The sequence below is a fragment of the Protopterus annectens genome, chromosome 14.part0 (assembly GCF_019279795.1).
Source record: "Protopterus annectens isolate FY-2018-M chromosome 14.part0, PAN1.0, whole genome shotgun sequence".
Lineage (NCBI taxonomy): Eukaryota > Metazoa > Chordata > Ceratodontiformes > Protopteridae > Protopterus > Protopterus annectens.
Window position 1 is genome coordinate 443,665,965 of NC_056748.1, and position 24,917 is coordinate 443,690,881.

The window sequence follows — 24,917 nt, forward strand, 5'->3', positions numbered from 1 at the left end:
TCAGAGTGAGTTCAAAATGTTCAGACAACATGCAAACACTTCCTCAAAAGTCCATAAGATCTTTAAAGTCAGCAGAACAAAATACTGACAAATATAATCTGGTTAGCAAAGAGTTAAAGTAACAGCAGTTAACTAAGCTGATAAATAACTTACGACGTACTATTCTACATTTAGAAAATGGTTACGTGTACACAGCACAAACTTTCATTCAGTTAAAGTACAGGACTTAAACAGTGATTTTAAAACCATTTTATATAACAAAACAGTTCTAGGGTATTGAAATCAAATGAAGGTAGTTAAGCACAGTGAAGACATGACGTCACAAGACTGACATACATGTATTTTCTTTTCACCTAAAGCGCAGCAACACGCAGACAACAGCAAATGTAAATCATGTAAACATATCTGTTTTAAGCATGTGTTAGTTAAGCCAACAATATTCTGTAATCGCATGACAGCATAAAAAACAACACAAACTCCAGCAAAAACAGTATTCAAAAGCAATATTATGCATAGTTAGGCAAGTTAATCTTTATTACAACTGCATTCTAATATCAAGTTGCAAGTTTATTAACGAATGACTGAAGGTACGAGCAAGTGCTAAAGGAGTTATGGGTTAAGCGTCTGGAATGCACAAAAAGAAAAAAAGTTAGTAATGTGAGGTCAAATCATTCCAGGCTGGAATGGGTAGTTACAAGGAATGTTGCACAAGATAAAATGTTACTGGTACTGAAATTTATAAGATCAAGAAAACAAGACTGATTGCCAGGCCAAATGGCTTACATTTTTCTAAAACATTATTAAGTATTCACATGCAGCATTAAGCAAAAAAGAACAAAAGTCTGCAAGTAAATACTACGCTGAGAACAGCCAGTACATAGACTATGGTATGCAGTTAAAATAAATTATGTAGGCGCCTTTACAAAAAGGGAGGGTACAAATAGCTAGTAGTAACAGTAAACGTCTTTTAAAAATAAGTGAAAGCAATTCTTATTACAACTTTGACAGTACAGGCAACAGCAACAGCAAAAGCTTTATAAAAATATTTTCTGTTTTTGAAAATAGCCAAAAAATAAGCAAATGTGTAAGACCAAAGTGTCACAGTCTAGGTAACAGCCAAAGGGCAAACATACATTCAATTCTCACGGCATAAAACAAACAATACTGCAATAAAATGATGCACACTACAGGGAGAAGGGCATGCTTTCAATTTTACACTAACTGTGTAAACAGTACTGCAAAAGTTATGTAATACGCAGGCTTCAGTTTAATGCTAAGTTTGTAAACTGGACTGAGTGTAAATTACAGCCATGTATATACAAATACAAAAACAATCTCTACAAGCAAGTGTATTCTGTACAGTACATACTAAATGGTTTATCTATGTAAATAAAGTAACAAGTCAAAGCTTCACATTTGTGATGTACGAGTTTTTTTTTCCAAAAAACAAGACTGCAATGCCTTTGTAATAACATACTCAAGCATTGTCAATAAATTACTTTGTAGAACATCACTGTATAAAGTCATATTCAGATTCATCCAGTTCTAATAGTAATGGTTGTCATCATTGTGTTGACAATATTAAAACTGTGTTAATAGCAATATAAATTAACTAAAAAGTACATACTAATATAGACAGTTAAAAAACAGAGGGAATGTACACAGTGATAGATATGTTTAAAAATGTATAAATGAATGTGCACATTTGCTAGTTAGATGCATATACACATCTGTTGCTATAATATATGTATAAATAATATAGTTAGTTAAAAATACGTATTTCTGTTTGCTAGCATATATATATATTCTGCTACAGCTTGAGACAATCTGAATGTTCACTGTCTGGAACATGCATCAAGGACTATAGATAAAAATGCAGCTGCGAGACAAGGCACGCAGCATTCAAAACAGACATCTGCATTTCATTTGCATCATTCTGAACATCAAAACAGAGGGAATTACAATATTTCACATATAAAACTTTGTTAAAAAAATGCTACACAAAACAATTTCAGTTGTAAAAAGCATACGGCATGTACCTTTGGGAGAATAACATTTAACACAAATATAACAGCATGGTTAGGTCAGGCATACATAAACGTAGAGAAAAGAATCAAAGCCTGACAAAAATTTCAATAAACATCTCTCTCTATTAGATGCTGTACATTACCTCAAAAGTGTAACAAAAATGTCACAGTGTGTAGACAATAACACAAAAGTAAGAATAAACTCAACAGGGAAAAAGGGTATGATTTCTATTTGTAAACGACACAGTAATACAAGAAAAGGACCATGGGTTAAAATACTTACCATTATGGGTAACAGGCCAGTACGTCATACAGATTAAATGGTAAAAATACCATCCATTTGTACTATGAAAGGACAATACCAAAAAAAAAACAACATTGCACTTCAATATTACATTTCCAAGTTTTAAAGATACCAAATGCAAATTTAAAAGAGCTTGGTATAAAAACTAGTAAAACAAGATATTTCACAGATTGTACATTTACAAGCACAAGAGAATCCTACTATCTGCCAAGTCATTACAAGTATCTTTCATAGACAGATTACAATTTAGTATAAATGGACAGTATTGCCTTCAAATTTCAAAATGTTTGTTAAAGTGGCACCACAGTCTGTATGTGTGGTTTCAAATAACCCAGTGTTAATAATAAAAGACAAAAACAGAAGCTGACACTGCCCATAATTGGTGGGACATATTTAGAGGATGGTCATCATCTGGGACCAAATTGCTAAATTACATCCTGTGTTAATAGTTTTAGGAGTCATAATAATAATAACAGCTTACAATAGTTTATATGCTGCAGGTTAAGGAGAGTTGCAATAACTCTATGATTGTAAATATAACTGATGTAAATAATGATGCTAAGGGAACAAATGCAGTCTTTTCTTTAACTGAAGTTTAGTCCATTCCTCAAACAAATTAAAAAAACGGGGAACTGAAAGAATACTCTGTTCCATATTGTATATACTGTCTTTTCAAACTACTGCTAGCATGATTATTAGCTTGAATAAAAGCTGCAAGAATGTTATGAAATATAAAAGGTTAATTTAGAAGTAGTATAAATGCAAAAAAAAAAAAATAGTAAGTGTGCTGGCAAGCATATATAGCTTAGTTAGATTGTTTGGTATCCATGTAAATGAATGTTAATGAGAAACAATGTCTGTAAAAATAATTGCGCAGATGGCAGCTGGAAGGACATCAATGAAGTAAAGAGATGTAACACCAAGCAAGATAAAGTTGGAACATCAGATAGTGCTAGAACACCACGTTTCAGATAACTGAGTTTCCTTGGACCAAAGAGCTTAAATCAAGGACAAATCAAAAATTAGAAGAACAAAGAAAAACTGTTATACAAAGAAAGAACTGTTTTACATCAGACTTTGAGAAAAATACCAGACCTTCTGGTATAAATGTGACTGTGCATAAACAAGCTTTGGGGTATTTGCCATAGAGATCTGACAGCATCTGTGTTACATGCTTGTAAATCTGAAAAGAAAAATGTGAAAGTAAAGCGTATTAACTGAAACAGTTATCTTCGTGTATTGTACTCAGTACAATACAGTAATAAGACTAGTTGATCACAATAAATAGTTAAATGAACTGCGGTATGCATGCATGTAAATGCAGCTAACAGCAAGAAACCAACAGAAGGCAGTATAGAATTCTTCAGATACAACATCTATTTGATAAATCTGGACGTTTGAACAATCAACCCTGCACTTCTGACTGTGAACCAAAGCATGGTCCACTAAACACGTCACTTTTATATACATACATACACACACACACACACACACATATATATATATATATACACACACACACACACATTTATATTTATACATGTTCTTATCCAAAGCTTGTGGTACTGATTCTCGTTCAGAACTAACTAATGCTAGCTGCAACAAAGTGCCATGCACTAATTTTTCAGATAAGTACACAGACACACATTGTTTCTGATAAAAAAAAAAAAAAAAAAAAAAAAAGAAAATTCCCTACTTTGTGAAATTTCTAGTCTTTCCTCTCACTTCAACTACAACTTGAGAGACACCAATGGTTGCAAAAGAAGCACACTCCATTTGGACAACCACATTTTGATGGGAATAAAGGATGATAAATTCATTACTTTAGGATGGTAAAATACTTTTTATGTATGAATCTATTTTACCAGGGTGTCAATCACTTTATAGTTGCAAACTTAAAATTCTATATCCTGCTTTATGATTTTTCACACGATAATATTACTTCATATCTCTGAGGTGAAAGCACTTAAATCTCACTTCAACACAAATCATGACCAGAACTCAGGAATAAGAGTCTTTTTGAGTCTTGAAACATTTTGAACTTGTTGAAACTTGAGTGTAAACAATTTACTTAGCTCATGTAAAAACATTCATAAAACAAATGTAATACAGAAGGCACTCATTCAGATTCACTTAAAATGTTAAAATATTGATAATTTTTACAATTTCATCTGCCCATACCGTGTATTTTTCTTGCCTTAAGTCTGCATCCAGGAGTCTCAGGTACTGTAGAGTGACATTACTTAGGGACATCCTACAACTGGAACAATAAAAAAAGAACACAATCATCAAATAAATAAGGAAGACTTCCAAGAGAAGATGATTTAGACTGTTCACATCCTGGTAATAAAATTCCCATAACATTTCTAAAACATTCATATGCTAAGCATATGCTCAGTGAGTGTGTTACTTCAAACTGAGAGCTGATGCTAGAAAAGTAATACAAGCTGCTGCACATTACAGTACTTTATTAGCTTCCTTAGTCGATAATTTGTCGTATGTTAATATGTTAAATTGGGTATCAAGGCTTCTAAATGTACCCATTTCTACCAAAACGTGGGCCACAAAGGCAAAGAAGCATGTGTAAATATAACTGCGTGTGTGCGTGTGTGTGTGTGTACGTCAATATACCTCTGATGACTTCAGAGAAAGGGTAAAACACTCATCAAAAAAGTGAACCAGAACATAGGTAAATCCAGACACAGACCAAATGTATTTATTAAGAAATAAGAAATCACTGGAAACCAGGGTGGAGTAAATGCACTTTAAAATCCTTTTAATACCACAAGTAATTTCAGGTACGCTTTTAATATCTACAAGTAAATTTCAGGTACACAAGCATAAAATTTTCGGCCAGAGGGCTTCCTCAGGCATATTAAAACAACTTACATTGACTCATGGATGGCTTAAATAGTGTAAAAAAGTCACATGCACAAATCAACTGAGTTAAAATTAAAGGAACAGTACGGTCTTAAAAACATTATATGTAATAAGTATAAAACTTAAAGGCTTGTAAAAATGGGTATAAAAAAAAACTGTATAACGTTTACAAAGAGGCAGCTGGTTTACAGATGAAATATACATATATTGCTGCAACAAACATATTTACACAGACCCGTGCTGGATTATGACTACAGGTTTAAGAGGGGCAATACCATTTAGCCCTAGCATAATATGTGCCTTAAACCTCAAAACTCCAGTTCAGTTCTGCTCTCTCAATTCTGAGAACAATGCTTTCACCTCTTATGTTTTCAGACGCAACTTCTAAAATCAGGAATTTAAAATTGTGGTTAGGTAGATCCCTTCTCCAGCTTATGTTTGCGTAAGGCATTAGCAACTACTTCTCTATTAAGTTCTGAGACATGACTGGATATGTGGTCTTTAAGCCTCTGGTTTGTTTCACTTTATATAAAAGAAAGTGCAGTGACCGCATGTTGCCAGATATACCAGGTTACAATTACCATAGGCTCTAATTTCAAAATTTGTGGCTATTACAAGATGTGTAATAATTTTCCTAGTGACAATGTACTTACAGAATACATAATTGCCACATTTATAAATGCCTTTTTTGCCTTAAGTTGGATGTAAACCACAATCTAGCATGTTCTGTATAGCATAATACACTTACTAAGTTCCCGTGTCTGTTTATGTGAAAACAGGAGTTGTAAAGTGATGTAATTACTAAGTGATTGAACATCCTGTTATATGTGTCAGGGTTTACGGATTACATTTTCAGTTGCTAAAGAGTTCCTATTACAAGTCAAGGTACATCGAAGTTTCAGTTTAGTGGCAGTATGGATATCATGCTCTGTGTGTCTATCTACTTGGTTAGAGAAAATAGATGCATCAACTGTATTTCTTTTCTTTTTAATGTCCTCACATATCTGCTGGAGTTCTTGCTTGTTGTAACTTCTAAGGGCCAAGTCTTCAACAGCAATTTTTATCTGTTGTAACATATTTTTGTCTTGAGTATTTAATCTAGCTATTCTCAAGAACTGGTTATTCACTACATTCTTGAAAATGAAATGAGGATGCAGCCTGTTTCTATGTAAAGTGTTGCTACATTTAATAGGTTTCTTGTATAAACAAGCATTAAGAATACCATTCTCATCTTTAGTGATGGTAATATCTAAAAAGTCAATGTTCGAGGAAGAGAAACATTTCTTAAATTTTAAAAAATCACATGTATTAGATTTATAATCATAAAACAAATCAAAGGTAGTGTTGTTCCCTTCCCAAACAATAAACACCTCATCCATAAATCATTTGTAAAAATGTTCTCATGAAAAGGTTTGTTAGCTGATAAAATGGGCTGGTGTTCCCACATATACATTACAATGTTGGCAAATATGTTGGCTACACGGGTGCCCATAGCAACTCTGTGCTTGTTTATAGAATTGTCATTGGAACAGGAAACCACTCTTCTCAAGAACTAAAAGCAGGATGTTACATAAAGCAACAAAGAATGATTGCTCACATTCTGTTTGTTCCAATAAAAAATATCTTACACTAAGTATCCCTATATCTGAGGGGATGACAGTGAATAAAAAGCAAAGTGACAGTTGGTGAGACTTCTGCCAGCTGCCCACCCATATAAAGTTTGTAAAAAAATCAGTGGTATCTTGCAGAATTGTACTTGTGTTTAAAATCAACTCTAAGCTGTGCCTCTAGGTATTTTGAAGCTGGTTCGGCTGCCCAGACTCTACCTCCTACGATGGGCCTCATGGGCAGAATTGTGATGGACTTGTGGATCTTGGGAACTCCATAACATTTGGTACCTTAGGATTTTTAACTAATAAACAGTCAAGCAATTCCTTGTCTATCTTATTGTCACTAAGTAGGTTAACTAAACTCTTAGAAACATGGCTAACAAGTTTTGTGTTTAGTAATTTTAACATACTCAGTGGACAACATTTTATGCATGGCTTGTATATAAAAAGTAGTGTCCATCACCACTACATCCCACCCTTGTCTGCAGGTTTTATAACTATGTTAGCATTAGTAATTAAGCTTCTGAGTGCTACATGTTCTAACTTTGTGACTGTAAAAAGTTCATTTCATATACTGAGTAAATAACTCAAATGTTTCTATTGTACTTTCAAAAAATATCAGCACATCATTACCATATGGCATAAACATGCTACGTCTTTTAAAAGCAGTGTGTATTAAATCAGCAGGTATAGTCGAAGTGTACTAAAGTTCAAACAAAATATTTAAATTCAGATACTGTGGTAGAAGTGTCCATAGTTTGTGAAGGTATAAAAGTAAGCCCTTTGCTTAAGACTGACAGTTCCTGCTCAGTTAAAAACAGTACTTGAGAGATTAAAAACTATGTTTAGACCTGCATTTGGCTCTGTGTGCGGGGAATGTTCCATGTCCACTTTTGCTTGGTAGTGCTGTCTCTCTGAGGGTGTTGGGGTGGTAGTGGAGCAGGTTTGTCTGACAAAAAAGGAAGGTCAACAAAGTCCAGGGCTCCAAGACTGTTGGTGTCTAATCTAGGCCGTTGTGAATCGGATGTGCGCCGACTAACAGGAAGAGGAGGGGCTCCAGACTCTGTAGTGGCGTGTATTCCACTGAGGAGTGAGGTCTTTGATTGGAGGCGAAGTACCTCTCCTCTCAGAAACATTTTGCAAAGTTTAGATGGAACTACAGATGACTAACTTCTCCAATATGAAAAATGGAAATTGCTGCAAGCTGAGTAGCTGGCTCCACCCTGAAAGACAGAAGCCAAAAAATCCAAAAACTTTCAGAATGGGAGCAGTAAAATGACTTATCTGTTCTTCTGGGCCCAAAAAGGAAACCTCTGCCATTTGCTCTTGTAGATTTTACTAGCAGAGGACTTATGAGTGGAGACCAAAACTTTACGGACCAGGGATGAAAGTCTGGAATGTCTTGCCATCACTGGAATTGGAGAAACCATGCGATTAATTTCAGTCCTTGGAGATCCTGGTGAGTATGCCCTGATGGGTAAAATAGTAGATCCGGAGCTGGGTCGAGAGTCATTGGAGGGCAAATTAGATGAGACCAAAGAAAAGGTAAACCAGACCGGATGAGGCGAGAAGGGGACAATGAGGATGACTTTGCTCTTCAACATGTATGCTTTTTGCAGAAATTTGGGGATTAGAGGGACTGGAGAGAAAGTGTAAGGAAGACAAAGGGACCAGCCATGAACTAGACCATCACTTGATGACTGACCCTGTGGAGGGATCAGGGCAAAAAAATTGCTGCGCTTGTTGTTGAAAGGAGACGCAAACAGATTGCAGCAGAGTTGATCCCATTTGCAGAAAACCATGTTTGCCATTGCTTGATTGATTCAGGTACCACTTGTGAGGCATCAGAAGAACTTTGCTGAGCCTGTCCATGAGGATGATGGACTCCCTAGAATGTGTGTTGCGATAAGAAAATGGTTGGTAGAGACTGCCCATTCCTATACCCTCATCATCCTCAACACAATGGGTAAGAGCTGGTTCCCCCTTGTTTGTTGATGTACCAGACCACAGACATACTGTCTGACTGTAATGCAATCGTTCCCAGAGAAAGAGAGCTGTATAGGGCTTGCAACACTAGAAGAACCACTCTCATCTCCAGGACGTTGATATGCAATTTGGTCTTTTGGGGGAGTCCACGTGTCTTGGATCATCTGACCTAGATAATGCCTCCCACCCTGTCTGGGAAGTGTCCGTAGTTAGTGTGGCTGTGGCAGGAGGGAGAACAGAGGGCCATACCTGTATGAACTCTGGGGAATGAAGCCACCAAAGAAGGGAGTCTCTGCATACTCGTGAAAGTTTGCACTGAAAATTTAAGGGGTGCCTGTGTAGCAAATATTGGACTGCTAGAGTCCATTGCAAGACTCTCATGTGTAGGAGTGCTATGGGTAATAATGTTATCGTGGCTACCATGGATCCCAAAATCTTGAGTACTAGATTCATCGTGGGAGCAGGGATAGCTAGAATATGTTTCACATGAGATCACAAAGTTGTGATCCTGTCACAAGTAAGGCAGACCCTTGTTGAAATCATGTCCACACCTGAACCAATTAAATATATGGTTTTTAATGGCTGCAACTGGGATTTCTGAGTAGTGATAATTATGCCTAGAGAGAGGGCTAGCTGTAAAGTACAGTTGTGTACACTTAGTATAAATGTAGATGTTCGAGTATATTCACTGTTGCAGTCATCACATTTGGGTTATCCTTGCCAGGGTAGCCCTCGGAGGGCCTGAATACCAGAGGCTTAGTATTTTGGTGTCGGTTGCTGTCGCTTCAGGACTGACGTTGAGCTGTCAGTAGTATAATGTAAGGCAGCTGACGCCATTACATCAGTTTTTCATGCCTTAACCTGTCAGGAGCCCCCAAGCAGGAGCTAGGTTTTGGTGGAGGAACCCCACCAGTAGAAAGTAAATACTAATATGCCCCTTGTAAGGAAAGAGAAGAAAAAGGGGGATGGAGGGAGGGAAACCACAACTGCAACAGTGAATACACTCAAACATCTACACTTATTTTAATTTCTCCAAGTCTTTTGGGTTTCTAATACCATGACGGGAATGGACACCATTCCTAAGTCAAAGTACGATTAAAGTTCATGAAATTAGTATTGTTTCATTCTTTGGTGTTAGCGAAAGTGCTCTTCGTAGCACCCGCAATGTGCCCAGTAATGACTCCTCCTGCAATTCGTACGGTGTTACATGAATTGGTAACATATCTAAATACGATCTTAAATTCTTTTTTATAAGACCATTTGCTCCAAATACTATTGGAACAGCCTGGGTATCTTTCTTCCACATGGCTCTCGTTCCTGCCTGCAGATCGAGGTATTTTATGACTTTGCGTCTCTCTGTAAGCAAGACACTGTAGTCACTAGGCATGGTGATTTCAATGATCAATGCTACTTTTGTCTTCTTTTCTTGGACCACTATATCCAGTTTTCTAGCATCTATCTTTTGGACTGTTGGTATTGGGTGACCCCGTGTGATGTAAACTTCATCACTTTCTATGATTCTCTGTGGCTCATGTTTCCACTGTTTTTCAGCCACTTCGATACCATAATGTTTGCACTACCTCCAGTGTAACAATCTCACCACGTTATTATGCCCTTCGGTATACAGTCCCTCTGCAATTAGAGAGTCGCAACCAGCAATAAGGTGTGTGACTGTTTCCAATTCGGCTCCACAAAACCTACATATGTCTATTTCTCCCACATGTTCAATGGACTTAGTAAACCAGCGTGTATGTAGTCCACTGGTCTTGGGCTGCCAATATTAACCTTTCATTTCTTAATGTAAATTCATCTCTCCTTAACCATTCCCTGCGTTCATTCTTGATCAACATGAGGCTCTCCCAGACGTTTTCTATACTTGCAACTATATTTATATTTTTTCCACATTTCTTGCCTTCTCACCTGGTCCTTTACCTTATATTCTTTCTTTTGTTTTTTGGCACATCCAGTTGCTGCCTGGTTTTTATCCACTTCTGGTTTGATTTCCACTCCTGCTTGACATCGATATGCTTCTGCTAAATTAAGCAGAGATGTCATCTTAGATTTATTCTCATGTTTCAAACTTTCACCACATTTGGATCTTGTGAGGTCAGTAGATATGTGTTAAGCCCAACGGTTGCAGATCTATACATGTAATCAATTTCATGGAGGCCCATACCTCCTTCAGAATGGGGAATATATAATCTTGGTATACACTGATTTTTATAAATCATTTGATGAGCATGAAGCATCCTTCTTGTTTTAATACCCAGTCTATCCAACACTTTTTGGAGCCAGTCAATCACTACAAAACTATAAGTTAGGACAGGAAGAGCAAATTGATTTATAGCTTGGATCTTGTTCCTAGGTGTCAATGCAGTTTTCAGGATTAATTTAGGTCTTCTAAGGTATTCCTTACTAAGGTTTATTCACATTTGTTCAAGTTTTATTGCTAATCCTTCATCAATTCCCAAATATTTATACACTCCCTCTTGCTCAAGCTCTTTTATATCACATTCTTGTCCCAAACTAATTTTCTTGGTGCTGCAGTTTTCCTTTCTTAAAGGCTGCTTTTGCACATGTATCAAGACCAAATGACATTCCAATATCATCTGAAAACGTTTTGACAACCTGCAGCTGTGCTTTCAGTTCCTCATCTGATGAGCTATACAGTTTTACATCATCAAAAAAGAGAAGATGAGAAGTCACTAGACTTTGCTGTTTTCTAGAAGCCAAATTGTAGCCATGACCTAAGCTGTTAAGTAAACAGCTTAATGGATTAATGGTAAGGCAAGATAGCAACAGTGACAGGGAGTCGCTCTTGAATATCCCCCTTTGGATTTTTATCCCTGGGATAATAATCTGTCCATTATCATGGCTTAATTGCAAAGTAGTCTGCCACTGTTTCATGGTTACTGTAATGTAATCAATCAGTGTAGGATGTACCTTATACATTTTTAAGCACTCTTATCCATGAATGTGGGATACTATCAAATGCTTTTTTATAGTCAATCCATGCCATACTTAGATTCTTCCCTTTCTTACAGTTCTCAACTATAACTTTATTTAAAAACAAATGATCCTTTGTTCCATATGACTTTCTTTTATTGCCTTTTTGTTCTACTACCATAACAGAGTTTTCTTCTAAACGACTATAAACTCTGTCGGCGTCAATCCCCATGTATAGCTTATACGTTGTCGGAAGACAAGTTATTGGTCTATAATTTTCAGGGTAGCTTACAGGTTCACTCTTAAGTAAGAGCATTTTTTTCCTGTTGTTAACCAGTGCGGTGTCTGCTCGGGGTGTGCATATAAATAGTTCTTACTCATGGCTAGATCCTCGTGTAAAGAAGTTAATACTTTAAGCCAAAAGTTAGGTACTGCATCTGGACCTGGGGTTTTCCAATTAGAGGCTTTTCTCAACTTTGTGTCAGTCTCTCTGGCTGTTTCATCCTATTTTATATCCTGTACCTTTAAACCTCTTATTCTTTCTTTTTCTTCTTCTATCCATTTAGCATCTTTGTTATGTTCCACAGGACCTTCATAGATACTTCTCCAAAATGTATCTACTTCCTCTTTTTTGGGCGGTCTATCAATTCTTTTTACCTTATTTCCCAATTCTCTATAAAACTTTTTTGCATTATCAGTAAATTGCTTATTTTGTGCTTTTCCCTTATATTTATCTTCATATCTTCTGAGTCTTTCTGCCTGTTTGGAAATTTTTAGTTTGTTATCCCCAACAGTGCATAATAGATCCTGGTCTGTTCTAAAACTGCACATTGATTTTATCACATCTATCTTTCTTAATATTTTTGTTGATCTGTTCCCTCTTCTATAATCTTCTAACAATGAGACTTCTTGTTTTAGCTGCTTTATAGTTCTCTATTCAATATTTCCATGATGGTACTCGCTTTCGACCCCTCCTTTTCCCCCGCTACCCTATGTTCCTGTGGTAGACTTATCAGTTATTAATTTAGCAGCACAGTAATATTTACTTCTGTTATATCACATGGCTCTCTATGGACAGTCCTAATTACTGTGTTCATTTGTTTTATCAAGCTTCTGACTTTTGGAGTTTTATTAACCTTCTGCAGTCTATTTCTCTCATTGATCTTGATATATCTATCTTTGTCTATTAAATCAAGCAACTCTTCTCTTAACTCCTTTTCTTCCATACTGAGGGCACATCCCTTGTTGTCCATTTCCTGCGGGCATTCTATAGAAAGTTCTATAACATCTTCCTGTGGCACATTCTCTTCAGTTTCATCCTGTGTCATCTGTTGTTCTGATATATGGGAACTCACTGGCCTATCACTCCTCAACATTGACTGCATCAGTTTCCACAGTTTCCCGTTCCTTTCATTCCTGTCTAGCTTCAAGTGAACATTACACTGGTTTCCTTAGAAGTCTCCAAAATATCTTGATATGGCACCTGGCCTGTTGCTTCCTGTTCCACTGGTTTCCCCTTAATCTGGATATCCATTGCTCTATCCTGTTGTGGTGCTTTCTGCATTTGATTTTCTACATGGAATCCTTCTCTTTGCAGCTGTTCCATTACCTCAATTTCAATTTCTTTGACTTCTCCATTACTAATCTCTTTTTCTACTTTTCCTCTTAGTCTTATTTTTTGTATTGTAAACTTTTCCATATCCGGATTCCTTTGCCTATATTTTTCTTCAAATATCTTTGGTGCTGCTCTTTTTGTATTAGTTTTGCTTTCTCCTTTGCGTAAATAGTACACCATATTAAATCTTTTTCCTTTCTCCTGTCCATATTCCTTCTTCACGTCTCCCGATCTTCTTGCTTTTCCTTATTCCGTGGACTCACTCCATCAGGCTGTGATGTAGTCTGTTTTAGACCTTCTACATCAATTCCTTCACTTTGCAGGCACTCCATAACTTCCAATTCTATTTCTTTAACTTCTACTTTACTAAGGGCCTTTTCTACATTAAATCTTTGTGCTTTTACACTTATGGTAAGTGTACACAACTGTACTAGGTTCTTCATGTTTCACTGTTGCAGTCATCACATTTGGGTTAGGGCTAGGACAAGACTGCAGAGGCAAACCCTGCCCTGGATTTGGAGAAGAGAGGCAAGTGGTAATGTTTGATAAAACTGTGAACTGATGTCCAGATGGCAGCCTCCAGGATGTCCCCTGGTGGAGACTCCTCTGAGGAAAGCTGCAGAGGTGGAAGCTGCTCTGGTGGAGTGAGTCCTGACCCCCTTGGGGGAGGATTTCCATGTTGTTTAAAGAATAAATGGATGCAGTATGCTATCCATTTGGAAATGGTTTGTTTGGAGATGGCTTTGCCTTCTGCCCCGGTGGCAAAGCTAACCAGCAAATTGTTCAGACTTTCTGAAGGATTTAGTCCTGTCTAGATAGAATCTGAGCTGTCTGTGCACATCTACAGAGTGCAGGATCCCCCCCCCCCCATTCTGTGGATTAGGAAAAAAGGTGGGCAAATGAATGGATTGGTTGAGAGCCACACTGAACACCACCTTGGGCATGAAGGATGGGATTAGTTCTGAGGGATACCATATCAGCATGGAAGATGAAGGGGTTCCACAGCCATGAGAGCTTGCAGCTCAGAGACTCTTCTGGCTAAAGTGATGGCCAGAAGAAAGCTGTCTTCTAGGTGAGAAATTTTAGCTCTGCAGAAGAAGCTGGTTCGAATGGGGGGCAGGGTGAGCTTTTCCAACACAATGTTAAGTTCCCAAGGTGGGATTGGTACTCTTCTGGGTGGCCACAAGTTGCTAGCCCCTCTCAGGAACTGTTTGATCAAGGGGTGTGAGAAAAGGAGCTGCTGAGTGAGGAAATGAGCAGAGATAGCAGAGGCATGAATTTTTATAGGGAAAAAGACAGGCCACTGTGTAGCAGGCCAGCTAAGTAAGCCTGGATGACAGGGAGGGAGGGCTGTGCCATATTGGCTCCCTTAGCCTGAATCCAGGTGCAGAACCTTTTCCACAAGAGGTTTGGAATCTGAAGAAATGCCATGGTGGTAGTGGGGACAGGCTGCGCAGCAGTGGTGGTGGCAGTGGCGACAGGCTGCTCAGCAAAAGGTACCACTGCTGGTGAGGCCAGTCTGGAGCTATAAGAATTGCTCTTGGTTTTTCTTTCTTTATTTTGAGCAGTATTCTGGATATGAGAGGTAGTGGAGGAAAGGCATACACTGACAGATTGACCCAGGGGAAGGACAGGGCATCTGCTTTCCAAGCCATGCAGTGATGCTCCTTGGTGCAGAATTTGCTGAATTGATGGCTGATGTGGGAGGTAAAGAGGTCGAACTTTAGGGTGCCCCAAGAGTTATTAGGGTGAAGGTTCTTCTGTTGAGCTGCCACTCGTGTGGGTCCAGAAGATTTCTGCTTAACTGGGCTGCCAGAGAGTCGAGAGAAATTGGCAGGAATTGTGCTAACAGGTGGAGTTGCATGGTAGAGGCTGTGTGCCAAAGGGTCATGGCCAGCCTGCAAAGAGGGTAGGAGTGAGTCCCTCCCTGCTTGCTGATATACCACATCACAGTGGTGTTGTCTGTTTTGATGAGGAGAGCCCCTGGGGAGAGAAGGGGCTTGAAAGCTATCAAGGCGTGCTGGACAGCCATCATCTCATTTTGGCTGATGTGCAGAGGTATTTGTTGTGGGCTCCACTGGCCCTGTGGGCACCTGCTGTCCAGGGGTGCACCCCATGCATAGTCTAATGAATCTGTGGTGAGGGTCTGGGCTGCAGGGGTGGGGGTGGTGAGAAAGGTAGGCCCTTGTTGTGGGAGCATGTTAATGCACACCAAAGAAAATATTTTCTGAGGCAAGGAATGATGGGTATAAGAGTCTCAAGGTCTTGAGAGTGTTGGCACCAAAGGCTCTTTAGGTACCATTGAAGTTTCCTCATATGCAGTCTGGCATACGGAATGAGTAGTATGCAAGATGCCATGAACGCCAGAGCCTGCAGGATCTTCCTTGCAGATAACTGGGGTCTGGTGGCTAGTTGTGAGAAGTAGATTGTCAGGAAAATTTGCTTTTCTGGTGTAAGGAATGCCATCTGTCCAGGCTTACTCCCAGGAATATAATCCTTTGGGTGGGCACCTGTTTGGATTCCTTTTCGTTGATGGTGTACCCTAGGGAGGTTAGTAGGGACTTTACAAAGGCCAGGTGCTTGAGCAGCTTATCCTGTCTGCCTGAATTAGGCAGTCATTTTGTCTGCAAAAGGCAATGGTCAGAGCAAGACATTTTGTGAAAACTCTGGGAGCAGCAGATAAGCCAAAGGGAAGCACAGAGAACTGAAAGTGCTGAGATCCTGCCCTGAAACGGAGATATTTCCTGCATGATTCCCTGACAGAAATGTGGAAGTAGGCCTCTATTAGATCTAGAGTGGCTAGCCAAGCATCCTTGGAGAGCATGGGTAAGCAGCTGGTGGAGGGTGAGCATTCTGAATTTTGGGATCACCAGGAAGGTGTTTAGAATGGACAGATTGAGGATGGGATGTCAGGTGCCCTCTTTTCTGGGTACCTTGGCCTATCTGCTCTGCAGGAACGTGTTCTACTGCCCTCATAGAGAGCAGGAAAAGGAGTTGCTTTTGAGCCTCTGCCCACTGGTTTGGAGGTAGATCTGGGAACTCTTTTGGGGTTGGAAGAGTGTGGAAAGAAAATTTGTTTCCCTGGAACACTATGTTGAAAACTCAGCGGTTGTTGGTAATGGTGGGCCAGGTGCTTGCATGAAAGGAGAGAGTGGGAAAAGGGATGGGGTGGGGGAGGTGAGCCATTGTGAGTTCTTACCATAAGGGGGTGACTTAGAACTCCCTGGTTTTGAAGTGGAGGTAGTCCACTGCTTAGATCTCTGCATTCGCTGTGGCTGCTGTCTAGGGAGGGGAGGTCTGGTTCCCCAGGGTCTGGGCTGGTCTGGACTGGCTTAGTGAGAGCAGGAAAGGATCAGTGCTTGGTGGGACAATGCCTGCTGAATCTGGGTGGTTGGACCTGTAAGACATCCTTAACTGTTTGCATAGATTTTGCTTTTTCTTCCATCTTTTTTAAGACCTCTTCTGCCTTAGTGCCAGATAAGTTGTCTTTGTGCAAGGGGGCATCCAGCAATTTAGATTTGACATGGTCTGGCAAGGGCTGTTGCTTAAGCCATGTATGCCTTCTAATGACAGATCCGGTGACTGCTGCCTTGCAAGAAGCTTCTAGGGCGTCAAAACCACAGTGCAAGGTGTGTTTAGTTACTTGACTTGCAGAATGCATCAACTCTTGCAACTCTTTAGATTCTGCACAAGCAGGAAAGGAAGACATTTTCTGTTTGAGGAGTTCCAGGGTATATTGGTGAAATTTTAACACATGGAACTAACAATTTAGTGCCCTGATAGCAAGAGTAGTTGAGGTGTATTTTTTACCCCATCTGTCTAGTGCTCGGGAATTCCTATCTGAGGGGGTGAGATTCTTAGCAGAGGTTGCTTTAATCCCTTTTGGCCCTTGAGAAACTTCTTCAGGGTCAGCAGTAGGATTTTTAAAAAGAAATTTGTGTGAGTCAGGTACTCTATAGTACCTGTATGATTTTCTGGGTGCAGGGGGGAGGGTGTGAGGAGTCAAGCTGGATTCCAGGAAAACATCCTCCACAACATCCAGGACTGTGGGGATGGCCAAGGGTCTGTGCTGTGGAAGATCTAAGAATTTCCTGAGTCTCTTTTTAGACTGAGGGTAGTCCTGACTCTCCCATTGGAAATGCTCCCTTAAGGTGTGAAGGGTTTTCCCCAAAGGAAAAATCCTCTGGGGAAGAGATGAAATCCTCTGCATCAGCATCCTCATAAGTAGAGATGGGTTACATGTGTTCATATTCAGATGCATCTGAGTCCTCTGACTCTTGTTCAGACAAAACAGGGGATAGATCTCTTTTTTTTGTAGGGGGTAGCTTGGCTTCCCCTGATCAGCATGATAAGGTCTTCCACCATTTTAAGCATTTGAGACTGAGGCAAGGAAGCAGGTGCCTGATATTGGGTCGTCGGTTTCTTGGGTGTGGTTTGTACCTTGGGCCTAAGAAACTGGTTGTTTTTGAAAGAACGGTAGTCGCGAAAGATGTCGCTTTTTGGCAGAAATTGGTAGTGCGAAGGACTTCCTTGGAAGCCGGTGCCTGCACAGCAGCTCCAGGCCCATCCAAAGGTAGAGACGACCACAGGATCCTTAGCCGAAGAGTTTGCATACCAGACTCCTAAAGGGTCTTGGTAGTGGCCTGCTAATCCAGAGAAGCTGGCATCAGAGGCTGCGAAAGCCCCTCACTGAGGACTGGAGAACTGATGACTAGCTTAACAGGAGTGTCGTTGGTAGGTTTGGACCAGTGCAGTCTGTCTCTGTCTTTATCTTTTTTCAGAAAATCTACTGTCGGATGGCTTACTGAAGCCATATCTGAGTTCAAGGACTGCAAGCGAAAATATCTAGGCTAGAGTAAGGGCCCGACGACAGATAGTTCTGGAGCTGAACAAAGCACAGAAGTGACAACGGGGGACGTTATGGTCTAGGCTTAAATAAGTGATGCAGTAAGAATGAAAGTCTCAGTGTGGTATTTGCTTTCTACAGGCGAGACAATTGTTAACTTTTTCTGACATCGGTTAGTGCAAGAAAAAAGGATCCCCAACGGGATACTTAGCTTTAGAAGACTTCAGCTTCAATTTGGTAGACGAAGCTCAAGTAGCGGCTGACCGGCGCTCATGCGAACTGCTTCTGCTTCGGGCTCCACTGCAAGAAAGACTGATGTAATGGCATCGGCTGCCTTACTTTATACTACTGATGACCTGACGTCAGTTGAAGCGACAGCAACCGAAGCAGAAATACTAAGCCTCTGGTTTTCGGGCCGGCCAAGGGCTACCCTGGCAGGGATAGCCCAAATGTGATGACTGCAACAGTGAAACACGAAGAACCTCAAATAATCTGTGGCTTGAACAATCAGATGTCTAGCTGACGCAGTTAGGAGATAGTCATCCAGATATGGAAACACATGGAATCCTTACAGCCTGAGATGAACTGTTACAATCGCTATGCATTTGATGAACACCCTGGAGGCTGTGGTGAGACTGAAGGTAAGTGATCTGAATTGGTAGTGGCTGGCTCCCAGCCTGAAATGAAGGTACCATCTGGAGTGCCTGTTCATTTTGATATGGTAGTATGCATCTTTCAGGTCTATAGAGCACATCCAGTCATCCATTCTCAGAAGAGGAGGAATGAAATGGACCGTGACCATCCTGAATTTTGAATTCTTAACAGATTTGTTCATGGATGTCAAGTCCCGGACTGACTGTAGGTCCCCCATCTTTTTTGGTACTAAAAAGAATCTTGAGTACATATCCAAGCCTATTTGGTCAGGCAGGACCGCCTGGATAATTCTATTTTGTAGCAGCTTTACAATTTTTTTAACTGCTTTCCCTCTGATTGGGTCTGATTGGGTGGGACATCAGGGAGGAAAGACTTTGGTTTGGAGTTTCCAAAAAGGGAATAAAGTATCCTCTGGATAGATACAATCCTTAGCACACATTGATCTTTTGTGATAGCTGCCCACGCTTGAGGGTGTAAGGAGAAGTGCTCCTGACCGCCAACAGAGGAGGGCAGTCGGGCCACCATTCAGGAGCACTGGAAGGGTCTGTCCGAGAAGGAATCGTGAGACCCTGTGTCCTGCGGACCCCCTCTGCCCTAGGGGTGGCATCTTCCATTGTAGCTGTTACCCCCTCTGCTTCTGGGGGAAAAGTCTCCCTGAGATTCCTGAAAAGATTTCTTGAACCACGAATTTTCCCCTACGCTGGTTCCTGTAGAAGGACCTTAGTGGGGGTAGAAAAAAAGATTCCGATGGCAGACAAGGTCTTTCCATCTTTCTCAATCCGGGAGAGTGTCTCTCTGACTGTTGGAAAGACCAAGAATGATCCGAAGGGGGCACTGACGAATGACAGCTTAAAAGGTTTACAGAAGTCACACTGCTGCATCCAGGCATTGTGCCTGATGGCAATGGCTGAACCGGTCACCCTAGAGGTGCCCTCTGCAGGGTGGGAGATCAAACTCATGGACATATTAGAGATGGAAAGTAGAGTGGCCATTGTGGAAGAAAAAGTCTTCTGATCCTCACAGTCTTTGGGGTATAATCAGAGAGTTCTTTGACAAGATCGCTTTGCAATCTAGTAAAATGGCATAGGCGTTTAAGTGGCTGAAGCTTAACCTCTCTTGCCAAATCTGTCTATTGTCCTAGACTCCTTGTTAGGCATATGGACAGAGGAGCTTGCCTGAGCCAGCCCCTTCTTACTGGCTGTCACAATCACCATGCCATCTACTGAATCTTATCAGTCCTCTTTGGGATGGGCTCTACAGTGTCCAGTTCCTTTCATGCCCTGGTAGATATTAGGTCAATCAAAGCATCTGCAAGGGGGGCCCCAAGATGTAGATGGGTCAGACCCAAAAGCCAACAGCAGAGTTTCCTCTGGGGTGGGGTTTTGGGCAGACCAACCACCTCTTCGGTGGAGTATCTCTAGGATGTCTGCCAAGGAAACATCCTCAGGTGGAGATCTTGGGGACCCTTCCCCTTCCTTGAAATCACTGCCGGTGGTGAGGGATTCTGGGGGGTGGGGGGTATGTGTCTCATTTTACACCATTTCTTCAGAGAAAACTCCTTGGTATCCCAGGGATGTGTTGGAAGAAAATTGGGGTTCCACTGAAAGGATGAGCTGGAGGCTCTCCAGGGCCGGCTGTCCCCATAGCAGAAGAGAGGTTTCAGACACAGGATCCACTGGGGCTGGGGAGTGGTGCCAAGGGAGGAAGGACATAGGCTTTCCTTGGGTGAGAGAGGACCCTCTCCACCACTTGGGATGTGGAGTATTTGAGGGTCACCTCTCTTCGGAGCCGAACCCAACAGAACGGACACACCAGTGCACCCAGAGTCCTCCGCTCTGAAGGGAGAGTGGAAGCTGAGCTGTCAAAAGCAGAGGGTTCGAAGGGAAGCAACAGTTCTGAAAACTTCAGAGTCGAAGTAAGCCCCCCCCCCCCAACTACATGTCAAGGCTCTGGGTCCGAGACATGCTAGATGCCAATGTGGTCAGAAACAAGCAAGTCAGGGAGGCCATCAGAGATTAAGTGATCACCATCAGCTCTGACATCTTGGCTCTCAGAAACAAAGCACCAGCAGACTCCAAAACCAAAAGGCAAATGAGAGAAGGAGTAACAGGATGGAATGGGGAGATTCTGCTCATGGATCCAGTGGGGGATTGAGCTGGCAAAAACCCCATCTGGATCTGTGCCTGAAGAAACTGCCTCATCAGTCTATCCACATCATTCTTGAAAACACTACAAGACCACCTGGTGGAAGGAAGTGGTCTAGATGGCTTCTTAGGAGAGATCTCCCTGTGGGGAGACATCTTCACCAAAGTACTCGGCTGCAAACCAGCAAGTGGAGCTCAAGGAGGAGATGACCCTGTCAGCCCCAAGGAAGTCAGATCTGATGCTTTAGGCGATTTTTTTTACCAACTCAGACACAGCAGAAGACGCCCTATCCGGGAAGCGTTTTCTGGCTTCCCATATCTCTCTCTGTTTTCTAGCAGGGGGTTAAGCTCCTGAAGTGGAAGGAATAGCAGGAGAGAAGGTAGAAGGAAGAAAGTCCTTAAGAATGAGCCTGTTCCACTGAGCCACCAGGGAATGTAGATGGCAGGCAGAACAGAAAGGGCTGGAGCTGTCCAAGTGAGAGGACCCCAGACAGTAAACGCACTCCCTGTGGACATCAGACTACAGGATTGTGTGCCCAGGGAAGTGCATTTCTTGAAACCTAAAGGTTTGTCCAATTTAGGATTAAACGTGGGCTCTACCATAACAGAAAGGAAGAGGAGAAAAAAAAAGAAGAGGACAAGAAAGGAAACTTTTTTTGTTATTATTAAGAAGGACGATAAATTAACAGAGAAGGAAGAAGGAAGAGAAATTAATGGAGAAGACGAGAAAGCTAAGTTGGAAAGAAGCCCTATTATCAGACAAAAAAGGAAGGAACACAGCACAGCTAAGTATGAGACTGGGTAAGGGAGAAGATGATAGGAAAGAAACTAAATGGTTTACTATCGTTTATTCGAACGGAAAAACATTTTCCGTTCAAAAAAACGAATGGTAATACCGAAAATAAAAAAAAAAAAAAAAAACTTTCACAATGTCGAACCAAATGCTCAACGCATTTGACTCGACATTGTTGTTGAAACCACCACGTGATAGCCGTATAGGAGCTGATGTAAATCAAACTCCTATACAGCTATCATGTTTTTGCAGGGGGGGGGGGGGCAAGCTCCCCTGTACCCCCATATGGAGGGCTGTGCCCCCACCCCCCTACTTATATAGTCTAACTCCGCGATCGCACTACAGTGGGGATGTGGATGAATTTCCACTCCCCACCGTACCGTGATCTCCGTGCAGACAGTCTAATTCCACTTATGTGAATGCAGTTGTGCATTCGCATAAGTGGAGTCGACTATCTGGTGCAAAACTGCTTGTGCGTTCGACATTCTGTTTTTCGGCATACTGCAGCCGATAGAATGTCATTCACACAAACAATAGTAAACCAACTAAACAGTAGTTAAACTCACTTGTCCAAATGAAATCTCTCAGAAAACTGGAGGAGCTCCAAAAGCCTTGAGTGTACTCTACAAGTGGCAAATGAGATCTGAGACAGACTGGGTGAATGAGACATTATGGGTAGGATGGGATGAGCTGAAGCTTCGATCTCTCAGCTTGGAAAGTGGCAGAGTTGCATCCAAGACCCACAGGCTGAAGATGAATGACAGTGACATCAGATCTTTTTTTTTTTTTTTTTTTTTTTTCAGCTGAACTCCATAGCCCTCCCTCCACATCTCTAAATATACTAACTGTGAAACTGCATAAAATTGTAAGAGGGGCCTTGCTCACCCACGCAGTAAAAACTTTGCTAAAATATTGCTTGCTGTCAGACTGTACAAATGTACCGCAACATTCGCCAGTATCCCCTAACTCCCCCAAATAGTACATAAACTATAGCCAAGATCACAAAATAGTGCAAGTAATGAGACAGTTCCTTCCTTCCACAGATACAAGATCCCTATACCACGCACAGACCAATAATATAGCAATTTATTGAAACAGATTCCATAAAACAGAGTCTGATGCATATGCAACTGACTCACGCATACACTGAAAAATCTATACAGACTTTTTCGGGCACATGTAATTACTCTTCAGCAAAGCTGTAGCAAGTATGCTTAGAACAAAGCAGTTTTCAATGGCAGAGAAACAAACACACACACCACATATACACACTAGACAGCAGCTGTTACATCATGCCGGAGAAGCAATATTACCGTAAGATCAATGGAATTTTCTGGGTCACACAAAGTATATATCTAAACTTTTAATTAGAACATGAAAGACACAAGAGCTAGACCACATGCAGAAAGGGGAAAGCATGCAAAAGTTTTCAGTACATGCTGAATATCTACTGATAATGACTCACTCTAAAACATCCCTCTAGATTATCAGCAAGTGATGTCTTTAGAACAATTACTGCATCAGTTAACCTCTCTAAATGCAATTGATCATCAACTCTGAGTAAAAATGAGTGTGTAACAGTCAAAGGCATAGGGCACGATGAACTCATTTTCAGTTTGCCTGTGTCCTTCACCTACTGAGTGAGTTTACAAGTTGGCAACAGTTAGCACTGCTCATCTTTTAATTAGAAAATGAGGTATTCTGAAAGATTTACAGTGCTGTGGTGCTGCTCTAAATCCATGCTATGAGTGGCCACATGGCCTAAGCTGTATACACACTGAGGTGGGTACACCCAAGGCTGTGCATGTTCACACACAACAAAGCACCTGCAACACTGGAATTGTCAGCAGGCCACAAAAGGCCAGCACAGCAAACAGTCAAATCAATTCACCACATAAAACAGAAGGAAAAGGGGAGAGAAACAAGAAAAAAATTGACAAGAGCAAGAAGAGGACCAGAAACAAGGGTAATGTGAAGGAAAGACCGAGGATGAAGGTCAATTGTTTTAAACTTGAACAGGTGACCATTTTCCTTTTTTAAGAGAAGGGAAAAGGTAAATGTTAGCAAGAATGTGAGCATGTGTGGGAAAGGAGGGAAAAGGAAAGATAAGAGGAGCAGGCAAACAAAATGAAGACAGACAGAGGAAGACAGAAGGGGTGGGTATAGACACAAAATCATGACAGCTCTGCAATGATGCATACAGAAAAACAGAGGACAACTACTGATGGTGAGAATTATGACGAAAAAAAAATCTGGGGAGTGATACATAGAGGGGTACAGGGAAGGGTATGAGGGCCTGTTGGACTGGCCCGGGTGTACAACTACCAAAATGTCAGTCACCCATGACTGACATCATGGGAGGGCCCTGACTCTGTTAACCCTTTGGTTGGGGCTGGCCAGCTGTTCCAGTTTATCAGTCAAAAAAGGAGATTCTCCATGGAGCCAATGCAAATGTTCAGCTGCTGGCTCAACTCAGACACGACCAATAGCCACATCAGATGCCTGGTTATCTAGGGCCCCCTCCAGGCCACTCTCATAAGAGAAGCCTTCACCTCTCTCCTGATAAGTGGTCAGTGAGGTCACTAATGAGCCCACCAGGTCACTTTCTTCTACACAACTTTCATCCCCTTGCAGAGAAGTGGGCCTAATGACTGCTGGTGACAAAGTAGCAAGCATATTAGCTGATGCATACCCACATGGCCACCATCACACTACATCCTGCACCACTGTAGAACCTGCAAAGACACAGAACAAAACAGACACAAAGGGAAAAAAACATAACATATTAGTACCCATAGTATGACAACTTTCATTTCAATTTTACTTTGCAAACATCTACACAGTAAGCAAACTCCACCACCTAGAGAGCCTCTGAATTCTTCTCAGACAGGCCTTCTGGCTTAAGGCAATTTCCACTGCTTCTGTAAAATATGAAACAGATAGTAGTCAGTACAATTGTCCCTGTAACAGAAGGCAAGGACAGCAACTGACAATATTCTGAAAACACAGTACAAAAACCAATATACAGGCTTACCATAAAATACTTGCTTTCTCTCCCTCTAACCTGTGCCTCCCACTGGCAGAACAGGTCAAGGTGACATGTCTGCAGGTC

At 41.0% G+C, this 24,917-nt stretch overlaps 1 protein-coding gene across 1 annotated transcript in view; it reads right to left on the reverse strand.

The window, feature by feature from the left end:
- Positions 1-24,917, reverse strand: part of EVC (EvC ciliary complex subunit 1) — a 1,160,741-nt gene that overhangs the window by 800,268 nt on the left and 335,556 nt on the right. The window contains exon 5 of the mRNA XM_044055566.1: positions 4,513-4,591. Within this exon, the coding sequence (XP_043911501.1) occupies positions 4,513-4,591 (79 nt within the window). The remainder of the gene's footprint in view (positions 1-4,512; positions 4,592-24,917) is intronic.